The sequence below is a fragment of the Sitophilus oryzae genome, unplaced genomic scaffold (genome assembly GCF_002938485.1).
Source record: "Sitophilus oryzae breed Bouriz unplaced genomic scaffold, Soryzae_2.0 scaffold_1351_pilon_pilon, whole genome shotgun sequence".
NCBI lineage: Eukaryota > Metazoa > Arthropoda > Insecta > Coleoptera > Curculionidae > Sitophilus > Sitophilus oryzae.
Genome location: NW_022146006.1, coordinates 203,244 through 225,638, shown reverse-complemented (window position 1 = coordinate 225,638; position 22,395 = coordinate 203,244). Strand labels below are relative to the sequence as shown.

Genomic DNA, 22,395 nt, shown 5'->3' with positions numbered 1-22,395 from the left:
TGTAGCAAGTGAAAAAATGCGAAAACATCTAGAAATAATAAGAAAAAACAGCAAATTGGTCGAAGGAATTTACCCTTATCGTTTACTCTGATAAATGTTTAAATAAACTTTTCAAATTTAAATCCTTTATAATTTCTCAATGACTCGAACGATTTTCAAAAACGCAACCGGAAAATATAGAGAATAGAAAGCCGTTTCATTGCGGTACTACTTGACCCCCCTTTCCATTTGAAAAAAATTGGGGGATGACACCCCCGCTTAGAGGGTTGAAGATTTTGCAATCATTTTTGGGGCAAAAGTTGTCCCCCTCACAAACAAAATTGACGTGTTTTTGAATTTTCTGAAAAAAAATTGCCCTGGCCGGAACGTTTGCGATGGGCCACCTTGTATATGAGAAACAAATAACGACTGTTAAAACAATAATAAGTCGTATTTTTAGAGCTTAAATGATCAAATTCTTTCACGACCACTAAATTAACATAATGAAAGCGCCCCCTAACCGTCTTGTTTTATAAACTACGGCGTGCGTGGATTGATTTGTGGACATCGTAAATTTTTGTCGCTAGTTAAACCGACCAAAATTAGCATTTTACTATTCGGCTGCTTCCTGTTCGGAGGCAGATGCAGCTTATAATTTTTCGTAAATATTTATTACATAAAGGTAGTAAATCTTCCTATTAGTAATCAAGGAAATTACATATAGATTTGTATCTGTATGAAATAGATATACACTAATATATAGTATGTCCCCGGATGGTCTTTATAGGAAAAAAAAAACTTTTTTATTATTGACATTTTGAGGAAAATGCATTTTTCATAAAAACTTTTGCTTGTATCCGTAAAAATAGTCAACAATAACAATAAAATGCTTAATTAACAGAAAAATCCTATAATTTAAAAGTTCTTATTAACAAATAATATTTTTGAAATATTATTGTTTATTTTAACTGTATTTTTACATTTTACGTCTGGCCTAGAGCATTCTTTTCAAAAATAAATATAATACAGAAAAAAGATTTTAAAATTGCGGTTTTCGGGTTTCTTTTTGACCATCGTTTGTAGTGTCTGGACCCAAGATACACATTAAGATTTGCTCCAGGTAGAAACACAAAGATATTGGCAGGCAGCTGAAAGCCGTGCCGGGGGGTGATATCTGATAATGGTCCCGCAGTGTGGGAATTACAAATAAATCACTTGTAGGGGGCTGGCTTGTTTAAAAGTCAGGTTTTTGTCATCGGCGTCTAACTAAATATTGTATCTTCACGCGAACTTGTTGACACAACTATAAAAAAAGCTTTAGGGTTCGATTAAAGCGGGTGCCATATTTAAAGTTGTAGTAAATGGTTATACATTATTAGTTTAACAAAGTTATAAACAAGGGTGTATATTTTGTTTCTGTTAAGGAGTTGTTTACCATTAAGGTAAAAATACGATATTCGCTACAATATTTCTTATATTTACATTATTAAATATACTAGTTCATATGATGTCTACAAAAGAGTTTGCTGCAAATGAAATAAAATTTTATTTTATAGAATTTAGTTATGGAAAAAAATAAGAGAAATATTAGAAATATGAAATATGAGATTATATGAAAACTGTCATAACCAGTAAATTATAAAAAATTCTCTTTAATCAGTCGGACTACTATTGCTGGTTCAATTTTTTTTCATGTTTCAGTGTGTTTTTCCAACTGTTGTTCGACCTCTGGGTGATGCAAGCAAAACATCAATTTACAATGCTAATGTACTGTCTAAAATAGCAAAATAATTAACTAAATAGATTGTATGTATCCCCGATGTATATTTAAATTAGTTTACCTTCAGACAAATTTCCCGAGCTATCCAATATAATATCGTAAGTATATCTTCTTGTATAGTGACTCTAGTAGCTACCACATAATTCTAATAAAGCTTCCATTGATTCTTCCATCCAAAAGATTATGTCATTTTCCATTTCAATCAAAAAGCGACACAACAAAACCACCAAAAATAATAAGTAAAATATTTTTTGGAAAAGGCCTCTCACTCCGTCCAAAAAGAACCACAAGTATAGCATAGTCGTAGAAACAATACAAACGTTAGGCGCACGATAGCAAATCATTGAACAAAACCTTCTGCGTTCGGTGCAAACCTGCGTTATATTTTACAGTTTACATGACACAATGATATATATCAAAATGTCCATGCAAAATATATGTAATATTAACGTTAACTATTAGTTACATTACATTTATTTAGACGATCTTACCATAGATAAATGTTTATATATGTATGTATATATATGTATATGAATATGTTTTGTTCTAAATCGAATAATAAAATGTTTTTAGTTTTAACAATATGTCTATATTTAAACTAGAATAGTTCTAGGTTATAATAGTTCTGCTATTATAACCATATAGCCAAACCAAAACAAAACGACACTATGTTTCTATGAATGGGTTTGATCTCAATAATAAGACTATTGTGGAAAATACTTTATTGTTTTTTCTGTGTATTGTGTCCCATTTTCTTGAGTTATAACTCGTCATACAGTCTCGGGACTTGACATTTTCCGTTGTTTCTTAGCTTCAATCTACTGAGGCGTCCATTGAGGAGTCCATAGGCGTGACCAGGCTTTTTAATAAGGGGGTTTGGTTTGGTTTGGTTTGGGGGGCAAAGTTAAAGTTTACGAACCGGAGAAAAAAATAGCGCCACAGGCGAAAATTTTTTTATATACAGAAAATTGATTTTCCCGAACGGTGCGGCAATTTTTTTCCCGCATCGTTTATAGTGCGGCAAAACTTTCCCGCATTGTTGACAAAATTTTTAAAAACGTGCAAAATTATTTTTTTCCGCAATTGTTAGGAAAATTGCTATTTTAGGCTTGGGTTAATAAAACAATAAATTTACGTAGGTACAGTTGCGCCCATAAAAATCAACAATTTTTGTTTGCCAATTATTTAAATATTTTAAAAATTATTTTATATTTAAAATAATTTCTATTAAAGCTTTTCCAACGGTTTTTTTGTGGGTTTTCGTTTGAGGTTTTTTTTATTTATTATTTATGCTAATTAGGGGGGGGGGTTATGGCCCTGACTGAGAAGATGCCTATACCTGTGCCCCCTGAATTTGCGGAAGCATCTGTGTAGACTGCTATCTCTTGAGTGTTCATTACTCGGTTGCTTTCCCATTCTTCTCTTGTCGGGATGCGAAATCTTATCTTTTCTCCAAAATCATGTTTGGTGAGCATATAGTCCGTTTTCTGGTCTAGCAGACGTGGACTCGTGTTCACCATGATTTTCCCTATCACTGGCAATATCCTCGAGTGACCGTAGTTGGTCTGGTTCCACAGATTAGATTCCCTTAATCTTAGGGCACCCTTAGCGGCCAGGTCCTTCACGAACCAGTCGATTGATTGCAAGTCCAGAATTGCTTCTAGCGCAGCTTGCGCTTTGTTGTTCCTTGTTCCAGTTGTACCTAGAGCTGCTAATCGCTGTACTTTTGTGAGGCTTTTTCTATTAGTCTCTTTAAGTACCGCTTCCCACCATACTAGTGCTCCATAAGTGATGATGGATGATTGGTCTAACTATAGCAGTGTACATCCAGTGTATAATGTACGGTTGCAGACCCCATCTCTTTCCAAATAGTTTTTTACATGCATAGAATTCATTTATTCCCTTTATCGTCCTTTCCTCCATGTTCTTTTTCAAGGAAAGCTACGAGTCCAGAATGATTCCTAAATATTTTGTCTCCTTAGCAAGTACAAGTGTCTTCCCTTCCAGCTTTGATAGCGTGAACTTGGGTATCTTGTATTTTCTTGTAAACAGAATGAGTTCGGTTTTGTCTGGGTTGATGCCCAAACCATTCCTTTTTGCCCATTCCGTTAACTTCTTCAGAGCGGAATTTTAGCCACGATAAAAATGTCTGCCAACAATTTTTCACGTTTCTTAATAACAAATAAAAGCTATTTGGTAATTATAACTCGTGTACCTTATAATATTTTTAGTGTGACTCTAGCGCAGATTCACCCTGTAAAGAGTAATATCGCGATGATAACTGTCTGTCGCGATTTAGCCACGATCTTTTCGTCTGCCCTTTTGTATATGGCTTTTAAAATAAATAAATATTCAATACATTCCACCAATCGGCATGAAGGTATACCATATTTTTTTTTAAATTATGGCCTCCGGAAAAAAATGTCATGCCTCTTTTGTGTTGTCTGTCGGCATTTTAGCCACGAGAAAAATGTCTGCCAACAATTTTTCACGGTTCTTAATAATAAATAAAAGCTATTTGGTAATTATAACTCGTGTACCTTATAATATTTTAAGTGTCAAAATTTCACCCTTTCGATTGGCCACCCCCGCTTTAAGTCCCGGGATCGCGCTGGCAGACATGACAATGGATACTTTTGGAAAAAAATTGGCCATGGAACGATGATAAGGTTTTTTATGTAGCCAGCTCTCCGTCTATTAGACCGTTGGAGGATAGCCATTCCAGATTACGTATGGAGTCTTCCAAGTTCTTCAGTTCAATTCAATCAGTTTTAAGCTAAACATCACTAAAATCACGATCTTCATTGCGGTCCTAAAGGTCATAGTACCATATGATCGAAAAAAACAGCTTCCAGTTGACTGGAAAATGACGATCGATGACATTTCCCATATAAATTTACATATAAAATAACAGCAATCTATATCTACATAGGTATAGGTACTCTATATAGATTTATATAAAAATGATCCAATTTCACTAACTGGAACGAAAAAAAGGTTGATACTATAAATCAAATCTTATGTAACCTCATTAAAACAGACAGTCCGATAAACAATAATCTCCTTCTAAAATAAAATTAAATTCTCCGTAAAAAGACGATTAATATCCATATATACAAAAGTTAAATCAACGTTCCGAATCCATTCATCATGCCTTAACAAGAGTGAGCCGTCCGTCGTGTCAGTCGCTTCATTCATCTGCTTACCTTAATTACTTAATAGATTTTTCTACTCTGGTTCTAAACGTACCGAAAAAGTAATCCTATTAGATTATTCGTATTATTAAATTTTAATCTGGTCACAATGAATTATGGTAATGTCTTGCTTAAGGACGAAATGTTCGAGATAAAATGTCTTAGTTAAAATATATAGTGATAGCGTAATGATAATTATAAAAGGATTTTATTTAGGGAATATGAAAAGTTAATCTATTATGTAAAAGTATTAATAGTTTGCCTATTTAACTAACTCAACGGTAACTTATTTAGAAGTTTTTCACTACAACATATTATTCGTATTTTCGAATCTAATTTATATAGCTACAAAATTGTGACTAGTGTCATATTCTAAAATGTATTTTAGTATAGTGTGATTTCAAGATAATTTCTAAAAAACGTTTTGTGTTCGTTTGTCAAGTCGATTGGACAACAATGGATTAAGAATATATGGCGAATATATTAACCATCTAAGATTGGCTGATGATATAGTCCTGAAGAACAACAAGAACAAATTAATGAACTAGATACAGCCAGCAACAAAGTAGGTCTCAAAATGAATTTAGCAAAAACTAAAGTAATGTACAATGAACTAGTAGAGAGAAAGTACATAAATAAGTCCAAAATAACTCCGTTATTACTAATTAACTAATTATTACTATATTTATTACTAATTATTAACTTGCACTTATTTCTGGGACACCCTGTATATACAGGGTGTCTCAAAATCATGTGCCATCTCTCGTGGGGAGATTTCTCAACAAATTGTATACGATTTAGCTCGCGATTTAGATTTTCTAGCACTCCCCATTAATCTGCAATTTTTTAAAACTAACTTGATACTGTACCAACCTTGATGTGTGCTAGGAAGTAAATTTTCATGTATATTTTTATTGATAGGTTTGTAGCTTCTGAATAATGGTCTAGGTGAAACATTTAGCTCATTTACTAGCTCAGGATTATTCGAGTTAAGCAACTTGCATTTTCATTGGAAGACATCGTCATATTTATTTCAAACCAATAATCATCGAGAATATTCGTATAATTTAACAAAATTAATGTAAACCACTATAAACAGCCATAAATACGAAGTTAGGGTAGTATCAATAGTATTTTGGTTTAATGTCCAGAGTTGCCAGGGCCAGGGCTATCCGGCCGATGAAGTTAGTTTCAAAATTTTTTCTCTTGGTGAAAATGTCAAAACTTGGCATATGATATCTTATTCTACTCAGAATGTCATTTTCTATCAAATATAGTAAAAAAAAATACCGATGATACCATTTATAAATCGAAAAATTTAGCCATTTCCACTAAAACCGGTAGTGATAGAGACTAATTGAATAGGTCAGTCAACCCCGATTTATGTCATTTATTATTACATACCAAAACACAGTTTTTTAATTCAGAAAAAATAAAAAAATTGGGTGAGTCACTTTTTAAAAAAGACCCGGTATACAAATCTTTAAACGTTTCTCAATCTTAACACTCATTATAAAAATGTGATATTGCCCCAATAAATTATCTTTAAATAGCATTTATAAAAAAACATAAAATGAAGTGTACCCGACTACTTTAGACACAATAACAATGGCCGAACGCTTGTATGAGAATTATGCGAGTATAATGAGATTTCTTTTATAACATTCAAACATGTTTTTTCGTTTTTTGATGGGACGGCTTTATGTTTATGAGTGGTGCTCGCGGGAAGAAGGCCGGAATTATATACCAGTTACGTGTTGGAAGCTCTGAAATTTTTGGCTGTAAATATGCTGTAGAGTAATAAAAACTCTTGTACCTGTGTGCAATAGAAATGTTTGAAAACGTATCAGAACAGACTCGGCAAGAGTTAATTTTAAAGAGGGCATAAAAGTTTTAGTGGTCGTGATAAAGAAAGGGTAATAAAAAAAAGATTTTTGAAGCAATGAGATAGGGCCAATAAAATAGGGGCGGATTGTTTTCAATAAAGTCTATAGGGTTAGAGTGAAAGTTTCTATTTTTGTATAGAATATTGGCACCCGCATTTGTAGCTTTCATTGAAATGTAATTGAAAATAACAACATTTAGCTAAAATTAGGCTTCGGCAAAAATTAAGCCGAAGTTTTTGCCGAAGTTGAAAATGTAATCGTCGAGTCGTCAATGACACTCGTCATCAAGTGTCGATAGCCACAACAGAAGATGCATATGACTTTAATTACCAATATGCAAATTACCTAGATTTGTATTTACGAGAACATTTGCTTTTAAGAAGTGGTCACATTTTTCTCTTTTGGGATTCAAGTTCGTACGTTCCTTTAAAGGCTGCAGCCAAAAAGTTTTTATCGTCTCCACCAACGTGTGTGACTAGTGAACAATTATTTAGCTCTGCTAAAGGGGAGAATGCAGATAACTTACTCTTTCTGAATTATAGTATTTGGCTGTTCAATTGTGAATGTTGAGCTTCAAGCTTTTATTTTACATTATATATTTTGGAATATTTGTTTTTTATATATTACATAATATTCAAAACATGATGCTTTTATTTTCGACCTTCTTTCAACTTATCCTATCATATTTTTCATATTTTTGTTTTTAATTTAACACTTCATAAAAATATCTTCGGCTTCCGAAGGTGACCCACAGACCGAAGGTCGGCCAAAAAAAATCATATTCGGTCGGTCTTTGCATTTAGGACCAGTTGTACAAACATAGCTTAAACTCGAATTCAAGTAAATTCTGAAAAACGCTCAACTCGGCAATTCTCTTTAAGTATATTTATTGAAGTATAAGATTATGATATGATTAAAAGCCTAGTTTAGATCTCAAAAATGGCTGGCCTTTTTTGAAGTTTTGAACTAAGTTCAAAGATAAGAAATCATTGAAGAACTTATTTAAATTTTGATTGAGATTTAAATAAGTTCAGCAGACTTTTTTTTTCATACGGATCTTTTGTTCAGATTCCGCGTCTGGTCTCATACTGGCATCGTAGTTTTATTCAATATTGCTTGACAATTCGTCATGGAGAGACTTACACTGCATCAGCGTCTCCAAATTTTTCAGCTATATTACGAAAATCGGCGTTCTGTGGTAAATGTTTTTCGTGCATTTCGAGCGACGTATAGTGTGCATCATCGACATTTCGTGCCGATTATTCCCAATACCATCCGCAAATTTGGGGGTCAGTGTACGTTACTACCTAACAGCCCGTAATGAGGAGAATATTGCGGCTGTAGCGGAGAGTGTGAATGAAGACCGTCAGCAGTCAATTCGACGGCGATCTCAATGATAACAGACATTTTGTTGCCTGAAATTGTTGCCCGTGATGTCGGCGATATTTGGATTCAGCAAGACGGTGCTACGGCACACACAGCGCGCGAAACAATAGCTTTATTGATAAATAATTTTGCTGAGCAGATAATTTCGCGTAATGAACCTGTCAACTGGCCACCTAGGTCGTGTGATATCACACCCTTGAACTTTTTCCTTTGGGGATATGTTAAATCAAAAGTCTTGGTCAATAACCCAGCTACGATTCAGGCCTTAGTAGGAAAGTCAACATTACTCGCGTCATTAGGGAGATACCGGTCGAGAGTGATCGAAAACTGGACCTTCCGAATGGACCACGTACGGCGTAGTCGCGGCTAGAATTTAATATAGGTCATAATAAAGATTCCGCCATCCAATTCCATTTTATATGTTTTATTTAGAATTAAAAAAAGGTCTCATCACCCCTTACATATGTAGAACCGAGCCTAGTGTTCTCCATATTTTAGATCTAACTATAGTCTGATATTTATAAGTATAAGGAATAAATAATGTTTCATCTTCACCATCGTTATCATTCTCAGCTTATTCAACCATTTCCAATTATGGTGTAGCCTCCCTCACATATTTAGGTACTTTCTTTGTAGTTGGGCCCATTTTTGTATATTGTTGGCTACGCGAGCCCAAGTTATCCCCGCTAATTTCCAATATCATGATCTTATCTCACATTTGGTCTTCTTTTAAGTCTCTTAATTCCTCGTGGGTACTATGCTTTAATTTTTTTGGTCCATCTGTTGTCCGTCCTTTATGTCAGGTGTCCCGCTCATTGCCACTTGAGGGATTTGATTCTGTGGCTGACATCTATTACCTGGGTCTTTTGTCGTATATCCACTCTATTATTTTACGATATTTCTTCTCTCTTGGTTATTCCCAGCATATTTCGTTTCATTGAGCGCTGAGCGACCTGCAGTTTTCTTATAGTGTTCGTTGTAAGCGTCCAGGTTTCGTATGCATAGGTCATGACTGATTAGTACACATTAGTCGAAAAATAATGTTTATATCTAATTTTTTTATGGTGAAACACAACTTAGTGGCTATTGTTTCTTTGGTTATTCAATAATAATTCACAACATAACTTAAATATTAGTTAAAAACAAATATTTCATGCTTGCTTCATCTACGTTACCGTAGATGGAGTTCAAAGCTTGGTAGGGTTTGCATTTGCTTGTTGTACTTTTTTGAAAATATTTCACATTGTTTCTGAAACGGGGGGAAAATATACCTTATGAAACTTTAGTAGCATTTTACATAGGTAGAAATTTTACATTTAGAAAAAACGAAATAAAAATGAAGCATCTACAACCTGTATCTCCGAAACGAAGCATTTTAGGACATACATTTATAAAAATTGTTTTACTTCTTTTTATATGCAGAATATGCTACCGAAGTTTCCGGAATACTATTGGGCCACCCTGTATATTGCGCAATATTTATGGATATAAATAAATTAATCAAATACGAACAGGAAATAATGTAAATTATATAAAATGTAATAAGAAAAATAACACTAATCATTTATCTTTACATTTTAACATATTTATGTATGTTCTCAAAATTCAAAAATAAGTCCAAAGTGTAATAACAATTACTTCGAATAATAATTTACAAATGACGTACATATCAGAGGACAACATGAAAGCGACTATCAAATGACGGTATAAAATTCAAAAGCTATATCAAAGTGTAAATTCCCATTCAATATTAGCATTTAATGTTCTGTTATATAATTTTAAACCTTTATTATATAAATTAAAAGTCGTCTAGAGTTGTAATTCCTTCAGTATAAGTTTCTTTATTATTAATTTAGATTAGATTATTACATTATTAATACTAGTAAATTTTCATAATTAAATATAAAGATATACTGTTTCAATCCAACTAATGTTCCAGGGAGATTAAACTAAGTATAATCAAACAAAACTCTCAAGATAAGTATAATACTCTATACTATATTAAATCGATGATACTTTCAAAAACTCTAAAAAAAGTAACTTAATATATCCTAACTGTTCTCATCACGGTCTATGAACATGATAAAACTTAATGGAACTTAGTTTCCAGGGGCAAACTTTCGAAACCCGACCAATTCCATTACCCTGGATGTGTCCTGCAACCTGCATCAACGAGTACGAATTGCATTACCGTGTCCTAACAACCAACTTCCTACTCCTAATGGCCCTAATTCGACTAAGTTTAAATCAATTTTCGAATTTCTAAATAATCTTAACTAAAAAGAACCGATTTTAAAACAAAACAAGGTAGGTTTCTGGAAGTTAAGTCAACTGTCTTTAGGAATGGATTTTATACGTATTGCGTTAAAATGGTTTGTGTTGTTTTAGAGTTTTATTTTATTAGACTGATAAAGAAGGTTAATAAATATAACAAACACTGAAGATACACTATTTTTTTTTCAAACGTCACAAAAGTATTAATTTTTGCGTCTATTTATCCTTGTCGAGGACCTATCAACCACGCAGATAGTGAATTATATTCATTTATTGATTTGTTTGAGGAGACTGTAATGCTTCAAATACATCATATAATTACAGACTTGTTACAGGTTTACTTCGTGGCGTCTATTATTATATAGTACACTATAGTTGTTTTAACATATCTATTACTGTCTGTGAAATCACTCTTTCTTGAACATGACTGTGATGATAGGTGGTGAATTACAAAAACGTTTGATTCCAGTTCCGTACAGCAGTAGCTCACCTGACCAGCCTTGCAAAAATAGATTAAATTGGCCAATTAAAAGATACCCAAATCGAATTAATCATATCTCATTTTTTTTTCAAATGGAACGAGGATGGCTCATTAGCATATTTGGAAAAAGCATTTTTTTTTACTGATAATTTGATACCACACAATTGTCATTGTAAACTGCATGATACAATTTTAAATAAACTATGCGAAACTGTCAAAAGTTGACATATGATATGTCATTCTTTTTAGAGTGTCATTTTCTATCTAATAAAGAAAAAAAATACTGAGTGTGTTATTCAAAAATCGAAAGTTGTAGTAATTTCCGGTGAAACAGGAAGTATCTGAAAACAATTTAATACGTCAGTCAATCCTGATTTATGTCATCATTATCATTTTATCTGAAGAAATAAAAAAAGTTATAAGAGTGAGCCACTTTTGTACACCCGATATAAAGGGCTTAATGATATGTAAAATATAATTTTCTGAAATAAACGTAAAAAAAGTATTTTATTTTATAATACTAATAAAGGACGATAAACATACTTGAAATATACAGTCTTGTATTATATATATTGTCTTATATATGTCTTCAGACAATTTTATCCCGACTGCCTACAGTAACAGTAAACATAACATTAGTTACAGTATGTTCAAAATAAACACCTGATTTGGTCCATATGTAGACTATTTTCTGAGTAAAACAAAAGTATGTAAAATATGATTTAAAATTTAAATGAAAAAGAAAGCACAATTATTTCTTCAATGATTGTCCAAACAGACGATAACAGGTGAAATTTGATATTCACATAACCAAGGAAGCAATGTCCTCGTAGATATAAAAAAATATTATATAAGCCTGTTTAAAGTATTAATGTCAATTAAGTACAAATTCAATTACAATGACTCAGTGATGCTTATCTGCTGCGGAGAGTAAAGTCTATTGTTACACACCCTATTGTGGTCTCCATTCTAACTTCATTTTACTTATATAAAAGAGAATTTTGAAAGGGAAAGTATATATCGTATCATCTGATGCTAATCTACGGTTTCCGAATAATTTTATTCTGCTTTCTAGAGAGGGGCAGTATACTATCTGATTTTTTCAAATATCCCAGAGGTTTTGTTTAACCCAAAGCAGAAACTGCTTAAAAATTTGGGTTTATCGAACCACGAAAAGTCTATTTTGATTAGTAGGATTTAGTAGGAAGTTTATTTTGATTTTGTGTGTGTTGCCCTTAAAGTGGGAACATTTTATAATTCAAGAAGGCATCGACACTTCTTTTTAATTATAGTGCTTTAATCCCAGGTCATATTATACACTTACGTGGATGCATAAACGCCATATAATTAGCATTAAAATAATGTCTCCAACATCACGACATACCACTTTCAAACCTTCTTTATTGCATTTATGAAACCTTCTATGTATAAGCTTGTTTTTCCCGATGGTCTTACTTTGCGCATGCGCATTTAAAGTTACGGGTATGACAACCCAAACCACAGTGAAAATTATACATTGTTATGGAAACTGAAAACCAACTTTTAATCGTCATAATCTTGCCATAATCAGTAAATCATATGTCATAATCTTATTTCCATTGCGTAACGACACTTGAGTTTTTTATTTTAAAAATTGTATCAATTACACTTTTATCAATTGCTTTTATATAGCCAAGGATGCAAGAGTGTGCAATTATATCTCTATTTTTTTCCCATTTTTTCCATTTTCGTTGGACTTTTTAAATACTCAAAATGGCTAATATAAAGGTCCGTAAATTATTCAGTTGTTCTTTTACTTATATTAAACCACACGCATACTTTCTGGGTAGATTTCCTAAGAATATTAATATTCGTTTGGAGTGGCTAAATCTATTTTTTTATATAATTTAATTTTTTGTAACAGTAAATATTCAATTTATTGTTCAAATATATGCATTTTACAAATTAAATTTGGCGCGTGAACGATAGGTCCACGACAGGGATAGACAGAATAGAAAGAAGGTAAATGTAAATTATAAGTCATTGATATGGTTGCGACAGTTTCCATAGTGATTTATGTATCCACGTAAGTGAGTAAGTGTATTAAAGCACTAGATCATAGGGCTTTAATATATTAGGTACTTTGTTTGTGTGAACTACGTCAACATTGCCTAGGTGTCTGTGGTCGAATTCATTGTACCATACATACTAAATTATCACTTTAAGATGAATTTCTTTCTTTTCGGCCCTCTGTTGGTTGAATTCTTGTCGAGAAGAAACATTATAGACTACTTCACTTCAGTTATAACAGATTTCTTGTATTTACATAAATTTTGGTGAATTTTCTACTATCAAATGTGTTGCTGACTATAAATTTACCTGTGTATGACAGATAAGTAGGGTTGCCAACCGTCCTCTATTCTATAGGACAGTCCTCTTTTTGATCGTACTGTCCTATTTTTTACACATCCAACTTAAAATATAAAAAATGTTTGTGTATCGCCACAATGCTTAGTCCTTTTTAAAATTGTATATTTAGAAACAATGTGTTTTTGCTACTTCCACTCGTCCGTACAGAAAGGCAATGTTTCTGTACAAAAATATTTGTGGAAGCGATGCATGTTTAGCTTTTTTATATTTACTTCCACTCTTAGCTTTCCACTCGGCGAGCGCTTCACTAACTGGACCCGAGGTTTTCTGTTTCCCAAGTGAAAACCAACTTAAAGCAAATTCCAACGGTCTAAGACACTCGAAGAACTTACTCAGGACTTGCTATACCTTCTCAGAACTTACGATCGAGAAAAACCAAAGATTTTGCTTGCTTTAAGTAAGAACAATCTTCGGATTGCCACGGCGTTTTAACAGGACACTGTTTCCTCAATGAACACTTCAGTAGATTGAAGCTAAGAAATGAGTACAGATTCTGTGGGGAAAATAGAGGAACACCAGAACTCCTCATCACACTGAGTGCACAGAGACGACAACCATTCGTGTCATAAACTTTGGTACCACTGATATTAAAGATGGAGAACTAACTTCTATAAAACCGTCTCAGATACTGGCTTTTGTCATAGCCCTGAGGCTGTTTGATGAGTTATAACGCAAGAAAGGGGCATCAAAGATCTATAATGAAGCGGTGACCCTTCTCCACACCCATACAATCTACAGTCTAATGACAGATATGACTTCATCATTTATGGTGTAATATTCCTTACCATCTTCACAGTTTGTTCCTAGTGTCTGGTGGTACATTCAATAATACTGCAATTGCAATCGTGGGAATGTTAACAGCCATATTTTCTTCCTAAAAACCAACAATACATTTTTTTAGTTGCATCCAATATCTAGTTAGCCCTGTTTATTTTTGGCATGAACTTTCCACCGCTCATTGGCATTTTAGTCATGCCTAGATAATTGGCAGTATTGGCATACGTTGACTAAAATGCACCGATATTATTCACAACGTTATTAGATAATAGTGACAGAAAAATATATAGAAACGACGAGATTATACACGCACATTGCGTTTGTTAAACACCGAGTGCGATTTTGGTGTGGCGGTCCGTCGAGCCGGCGTTGTTTGCGTTTTCGACAGCGGCGGCGCCACCATACGCGCGCTTCAACTGTTTCGCTTCGCCGGATCGCGGTTCGCTTCAGTCTTTCCGGAGCGTTGTCCGGACGCAGATCATTCTGTGATTGTCTCTCCAGCCAGCCGGAGCAGTACTTTTCACTCGCGTCGCGCGGCGTATCATGTTATGGTTTTTGCGCGCTGACGATACACAGTTCTAGGTTTTTATGGTGTTATTTTATACGTTCTTTGTTGTCTTCAGTTTGCATCAGGATTATTACCATTGCTGCGACTGTTCAGTCGAATGTTTCGACATCCTCTGATTCTTCATCAGTGGTGAGTTATCAAGAGTTTTATGGTGTAATTTAAAGTTTTTCGTATCGGTTTGTTTATGGAAAAAATTGTGAATGCTTGTGATAAACATATGAGCTCAAACTTACATACAGCATACTATGTCACTAAGAAGACAAAATTTTCAAAAGTTTTGGGTCGCGACCGTTGCAAGAATAGCCCCAAATAGTGTTTACATTGTCCTTATGGGCACTTTCCAATCTAAACTTGTTTCATTTATCTATGATATAACTCGGAAGGTCTCGGTCTGAGTAATTTTTTTTCTGTCTTTCACTTATACAGGTTGTCTCAGAAATAATAATAATAATAATATGTCTTTATTTTAATAATCCTCGGCGAAGTTCAGTAAATAACTGCTTAGTTAACCGAGTACCATTACAGTATAACCTAACAAATAATATCAATATCTACTACCTTATCTTAAATTAATATATCAAATGTATAAATATAATAACAAAAAAAAAAACAATGAAAAATACAAAAAAATATAAAAAATATAAAGCATTAACAAAACTATTAGTGTAACAGAGAGATTAGTTTAACATAGAGCACACATAGAGAACAATTGAAGACACGAGTGGATAAGGGTGTCATCTGCCAAAAAAATGTTTTGGAGTAAAATCGATTTAAAATTTCTTGATTAATTTCCAGTGTAACTCTTTTGTTATTTTAAATATCAATGTGAATTTTGGTATTGAGATGGAAACGCTATTAATATATCTTTGTAAAACGCTATTTTTCAGAAAACTAAATAATATCTCATGTTTAAACATGTTTAATGGCATATGACACTTTTATCCATCGAAATAGAAAACATAAAAAATAAATCAAAGTGTGTCAAGTAAAGAACTTTAATATTACATAATATTATGATATAAAAAATATCTTATTTTTTATATAAAATATGTTAATAATACACGTTATACGGTTCTCCTAGATGTTTTCTTAACTTTAGGATTTGTTTCATTTTCTTCCAAGATCTTTTCATAATACCATTTATATTCATCTTTTATGTATTGTAGTTGAGCACGTAAATTATTTTGTTTTTCGGAAGTCAAACCACCTCTTTTTTCGGAAAATCTATGTAACTTAATTTCATCTGCTCTTGTCAATGTTTTGACTCCAGTTTTAAAAAGCTCAACTTTGTGGAATGGCGAAAACTCATCAAGATTATTTTTATACCAGAAGCTTCCAAATTCGTCAACTTTAATCCACTTAACATTATCTCTAAAATTAAGCTTTTCTTTTAACATGTTAGTTTTTCTGTTAACCAACCTTAATTTCAACGGAAGTTCATCAAAATTATAAAAGTAGTTTTCCATGTTTATCGTCATAGCATTTTTAGTACTTGCAGACTTTATAATGTTACTATATTGCTCAGGTACATAGATGTTTTCATGTTTACGAATTTTTTTTTCAATTCTCCCAAAGTCTCTGTCTGAATCTAAATAGCTGTGACCAACCTCAGGAAATTTATGCTCTATAATATCAAATGTTCCATTTAAAACTAAGAGTTGATATAGGCATATGATATTAAAATTTTTGTTCTGACCTGCGCAAGAATCAGACCAAATAATAAGATGGGTTATATCTTCATTCTGGTCTTTAAGTAAATGGCAGAATCTATATAGGCAACTCGCAATTTCAACACTTCCCTTGTTAGCCATGTCTTCCGTCCAGTTAAAAAAATAGGGTACAGATTCAGAAGAAGTTACGCAATGAACCCCGAAGTTATAATACCACATCTGACGCAGGTAAAAGGCTTTGTTTGTTGATAATTTGGGCAAGGGCATGGTTTGCTGCAAGTCCATTGTGATATAACAAGTTTTTTTATTAAGTACAGGTTTTTGTCTGTCAAGTTTTTGCATCTCAAATGCCATTTTAAAGCTTTCTGTGTGTTCTTCCGTGTTCTGGCCTGAATCACATATACTACACGTATCACTTCTTGGCGTCCCAAATGATAAGTTAAACTTGGTGCAAAAAATCTTATTATAGGATGAAAGCTTTACCACAAATTTATCTTCTAAATTTTTAGATTTACAATCTTCAATGTACAGCTTATGCATTTGACATACATTTAATAAAGGAGAAAGATATTTTTTATGGCAGTTCTTATTTCGGGAATAATGCGATTCGTCAGCAGGAAATTGTTGAATGTGGTTAGTGATGGCATCTACTACATCTTCTGGGATCTTGTGAGGACGGTTGGTGTGTTGACCTCTTTTATCAGGTGTTGGGGCACACTCTCCCTTTTTTAGCTTTCTCTGAATAATTTCAATTTTTTTGCGATTAAACTGATAGAGAGAGCATAGGGCATCTCGGCAGATTATCTCTGTTTTCTGATTGTATGTAATAGAATAGGTAAAAGAGAATTTTTTTTGTCTTTTCATTATCGTTGTTAGATGTCGCTTAACAGGCCTAATGCTTATGCTGTTAAATAACAAGGCATTTTTGGAGTTTACATCTAGAGAGTAATACTTTTTTAAGATAGCCTCTCTGGCTTCCAAATTAAATTTATTTGTACATTTAAGTCGACACTTCTCCTTACAAAGCATTTCTTCGTTAATTTTTTTCCTCGGTATAAGTTTACCCTTCTGAGATAAGTATTCTTCACCCTTTTCCCTTCCAATAGCTGATTTTTTTCTTTTCCACTCATTTTCATTTTTATGGCGCTTTTTTGAAGTTTTTTCCTTTAACTCAAATATCTTTCGTTTTAAATTTTGCCTTCTTTCAAGAAAAACTGGATCTGGTAAGTCTCCATCACTTCTTGTATCAGCGGTGATATGATGTAAGGCACCAGACATATTTCTTGTACCAGGTAAACTGAGTTCATCTGGTGACTCAGTTGATTCATTTTCACTACTTTCGGGCTCATACTCACTATCGGAACTCTTATCTTCACTCTCTGATGACAAGAAATTATCTGCATCTGAAATGTTACAAATTAAAAGTATATTAATAGTCTTAACATAGAAATTTCTCCTTACGTTCTTCAGCTATTTGCTTCGAAATGTCATCATTCACGTTATTTTGGTTTCCAGAGTCATCTTGATTGTTGACATTTTTGTTAACAAAGGTGTAGTTATTTTCGTTTTCTAAAAAAATATCGCAGGATATTGTAATATTAATTAATCAAGCCCTACATTTAAAAGGAAATTGCAGGGCCGTTTTTAAGTTAATATTTTTTAACTGTGCAAAGATCTCATTAAAACAATTTTTTTAATAACTTAAAAGGGTAATATTATACTTATGCGTACATACATATATTATATATACAACTTTGAGGTTTACTAAACACCATAAATAAACACTATTTTGGTTGGGTTGTTTCTTATTCTAATAACCAAATTAATTACAACAAAATTATGCTTAAAACTTATATTATTGCTTGTATCAAAATACGAATTTACACAACCAAAATGGTATTTTATAGACATATACATGTATTTGTATAAATCCCAGATTTAACTGCATGTACCTATGAATTCCGCTTCTCAATTTCCGTTTTTTTTAAGTTATTTAAAAAATATGATTTCCTTATTGCGGTCTATACATGCATAGTTAAAAAAAAGTATCAACCTAGAAATCACCCTATATAACACCAATCACCCTATAAAACACCAAAAGTCACATCTAGGTTTGGTTGGTATTCAATAAACTTTGCTTACCTTCTTCTACTGCCTTTTCCTCATTTTTATTTATTATCAGTGACAGAATGTGCTTGCCTCTAGACATGTTCTTATTTAGTTTACACAACACAGTATTTAACAACAAAAATAATCTTTTACCAGCGAGCTCGGCGATCACCAAGAAACTGAGAAAATTACAAAAAATTTCGTAACATAACCTCACACCGAAGTGTCATCTAGAAAACAACGGTATCCGGTCTTCCGAAACTGAAATGGATAAAGGTGTCATATAGCATAAATCTCAAATATTTGAATGGATTAAGGTGTCATGTTACAATAACACCTTTCTCCACTGAAACAGAAAAAAAATGTGTACATGACACCTTTAGCAACTTCGTATCACAGAAACTTTTCGTTGTTTAGCTGAGATTGATATCTCACATCAAAATATGACCTATTTAAAATGCTAAGTACTAATAAAACAAGTTTTTTAAAAAATGTGACATGACACCTTTATCCACTCGTGTCTTCAATTAATACTTATAAGTAGTAGGTGTTTACGAAAAATGTTGCATCTAGGGTTGGAACTTTATTTTTCACAATTAGTTACTGATTTTTCTACAGCTGTAATAAATTCTTAAACAACTGTCTAACAGAAATTAGCATTATTGAATAGCGTAGATATATTATCTTCGTTTATTATTTTATTTCTCGTACGAACCGGCAACACTGTATGCCGCTTTTTATTTTGTCTCTGTCTCTCAACTGGTCGTATATATTTATCTCTGTCTTACGCATTAAAGTACAGAGCACGGAAATAAAGTGACCAGGGCTAGTATAACTTATAAGTTTTTTAAATTACTGCTTCGTTTTTGTCTTCTTCAATATTAAGTTTCTTTAGTACATATATAAATATACTATATAGTAGATACTTTATAAAGTTTTAGATATATTTTCTCATATAATTAAATATGATAAAAATATTAAATCGATACTCTGCAATATTATATATTATTCTGCCCTATTTTTTAACTAGTATAATTTCAGTAGTATACATGAAAGTTTTTAAAATAGTCTATTTTTTTCTATGCACGTAAAAACCGGTGTTGTAGATGAACACCGGTGTCGAGATAAACACCGGTGCTGAAATGAATACCGATGTTGAGATAAACACCGGTGTTGTCACCGGTACACGGACTGAAACACCGGTGGTCATCAACACCTAACACCGGTGTTCAAATCTCAACACCGAACAGGTCTACCACTGTATGCCGCTTTTTATTTTGTGTCTCAACCGTTCATTTATATTTATCTCTATCGCATGCATTAAAATACAGACCACGGACAAGTATCCAGGATGGTATACAGGCTATTCCATTAAATAAAGCGGTTCATGTAAAACCTTTGTGAAACTCTCTGAAAAATCTCTCTGAAATCCTGTATATCATATTTTTTTTCAAATTATTACCTCGTTTCAAATATCAGCTAGCTAATTATTGCTGAACCTTTACAAGTTGTTCTATTTTCTTATATTTCATTTCCGTTTATTTCATAATATAAAATAAACAAAACTATTTTTAGACCATAATTATGAAGCAACATTTTTTACCGTGTATTGTATTGTTTATAAAATATTTCGACATCATTTGTCGCTTTTCTAGGTACTGTTAGAATTTAATTGTAAATAATATATTTGTTTTAATCAGCTTTGCTTACAAAACATAGTTATATCATGATTAATAGTATATAAGTACTTTGATATAGCTAGTATACAGGATGAAAATAAATAAGTAGAAAATTATTACTCATTAAAGCAAATACTTTAGCCGAACAGAAGTATAGTTATGTAAAATATTCAAAAAAAATAATTCATCGGTCAACCTGAATAGGTATGTCGTCGATCTACAAGTAAAACACTCTTAAGTCCAAAAAAGAATAATTTTGAATGCATATTTACTGGACAAATTTACTTAACGCTTTCATGAACTTAAAATAAATATGAAAATAATTTAAAAATAAAAGGAGCATAATTTAAAAATAAAAGAAGATTTAAAAGATTCTTCCATATTCTGGAAAAATTCTAGTCAAATAATATAAATAAGCCAAAAATTAAATAAATAACCGTCAATAAGTATACAGTGTATGGATTTAGAAAGAATATGTTTTTAATTTTGATTATTAATTGCCATAAAAAATACTCACGCCAATATCTACATATTTATATCGATTCAGTAAAAAGAAAAATCAGTATCTATCAGTTCTTAGAAGTGAAATAATTCTGAATGCATACGCTTTCATACGTACATTCGCAATTCGCAGCAATACTCGTTGATAATCAAACACTTCAAGGGTTCTTTACATATCTGTTCAAATATCGACATTACACGAATGAATGGGAGGCTCTATTCATATCCCACTCTCTGTGTAAAAAAAGCCTGTAAAGTAAACCCAACTTTCGTTTATGTTGTTGTCTCTTTTTCGCAATCTGTCTGTAAATATATCGTAAAGGTAAAGTTGTAAGAGAGGTTAATCCTTACTTAGCAACAGTTTGTTATTTCGAAGACGAAGAGTTATGGTGTCAGAAACCGGAAATTTAGCATAATCTAAGATTTTATGACGCATACATAAATATTTATATTTATTTATTCTTATTTTATTTCGCTATTTATCTACCAGGAAAATATTTCTGAGTAAATTACCTAGTTGTGACTTAAACCATTTTTTAATCCTAATTGAGTAAATTAGTGGAATAACAAAATAGAGAACGTCTATACCTCTGTGGCGGATTCATCTCTTAAAAAAAATCCAATGGGTATTTCGTCACTTGTCCTGTAAGAAAAACTACAAAATAAAATAATTATTTTTTGTAAACACTGCTGCGTTAATTCAACGGAGACCAATTTGTCAGCAGTAATTAATTAATAAACAAATTTGCATAACGGACAAAAAAATGTTTAACGTTTCGGGAAGTATATCTCTTCCCGCCATCGAAAGCAAAAAACACAAATAATAAAGAAAAAAGCTATTTAAAATATCTAAACATACTATAACAATTTAACAATAATTTATTTTTTCTTCAACAGTTACGTCTATAAAAACCGTTGACATCCTGTTAATGTTCATGTTCTGTTTGATGATGTAGAATGTTTAAGAGGGGAGTTTGATGATGTTAATAATGAAATATTCTTTAATGAATAATGTTTTGATAAAATGAGACTGAAAGATAATAGATTGTAGAAGCTATAATAAATATGCTAAAAATATTTAGATGATTTATCATAAGAAATAACTGAAGTTGAAAGAAAAGGATAGATGTATACCATACCAATGAAATTATAAATATTTTGAAAAGATGCGTATGTCCCTAAATACTGTCATTAAATAAATCTTCATTTTTTTCTGGTTGAAAGGAATTGTTACACAATGAGAAACAATGAAATCATTACTTATTAAATATAGTGTAGTCTCTTTTTATGCACTTGTTGAATGTTCTGTTTTCTTTTAATAATCGATGAAATCATCTGGTGATGCCAACTCAAAGCATATGCAGTAATCTAACTATATTAAAATTTTCTTCTTTTAATGGTATTGTTTAAAAGTTTTAATTTGTCGCATATTAGACGCGAGATAGACAAAGTTTTGCAGAATTAAAATCAATTATGTACATTTTGACATAGACAAGTATTTTTCAGCTTAAGCCTTAGTTTTAACCTTGATTTTAATCCAAAATAAATAAGAATATTAGATGAGATAGTTGATTTCAAATCACAAGTTATTGGAGAACTATAGATATACTGTTTTCATCGTAGGATAATATGTCAATCCTATGGTGCCTGGTGAAACCGACATTGAAACTTTTATTATTAATCGTCATAAAAAATTATGACG

The 22,395-nt window shown here is 32.2% G+C and overlaps 1 protein-coding gene across 1 annotated transcript; it reads right to left on the bottom strand.

The window, feature by feature from the left end:
- Positions 1-15,473: 15,473 nt before the first annotated feature.
- LOC115875189 lies at positions 15,474-19,037 on the bottom strand. The gene is made up of 3 exons (XM_030890593.1): positions 18,547-19,037; positions 17,866-17,973; positions 15,474-17,807 (listed from the first exon to the last, which is right to left on the bottom strand). Exons 1-3 carry the CDS (start codon positions 18,611-18,613, stop codon positions 15,799-15,801), a joined length of 2,184 nt encoding a protein of 727 aa, XP_030746453.1. The 5' UTR covers positions 18,614-19,037; the 3' UTR covers positions 15,474-15,798.
- Positions 19,038-22,395: the final 3,358 nt, after the last annotated feature.

What these genes read in the sequence shown, in the direction of transcription:
- LOC115875189 (XM_030890593.1), bottom strand. Translation starts at nt 18,613, where the DNA reads ATGTCTAGAGGCAAGCACATTCTGTCACTGATAATAAATAAAAATGAG. An exon ending in GGAAAAGGCAGTAGAAGAAG is followed by an intron (nt 17,974 to 18,546) that starts GTAAGCAAAGTT and finishes ATATTTTTTTAG; the next exon opens with AAAACGAAAATAACTACACC. An exon ending in GAAGCAAATAGCTGAAGAAC is followed by an intron (nt 17,808 to 17,865) that starts GTAAGGAGAAAT and finishes GTAACATTTCAG; the next exon opens with ATGCAGATAATTTCTTGTCA.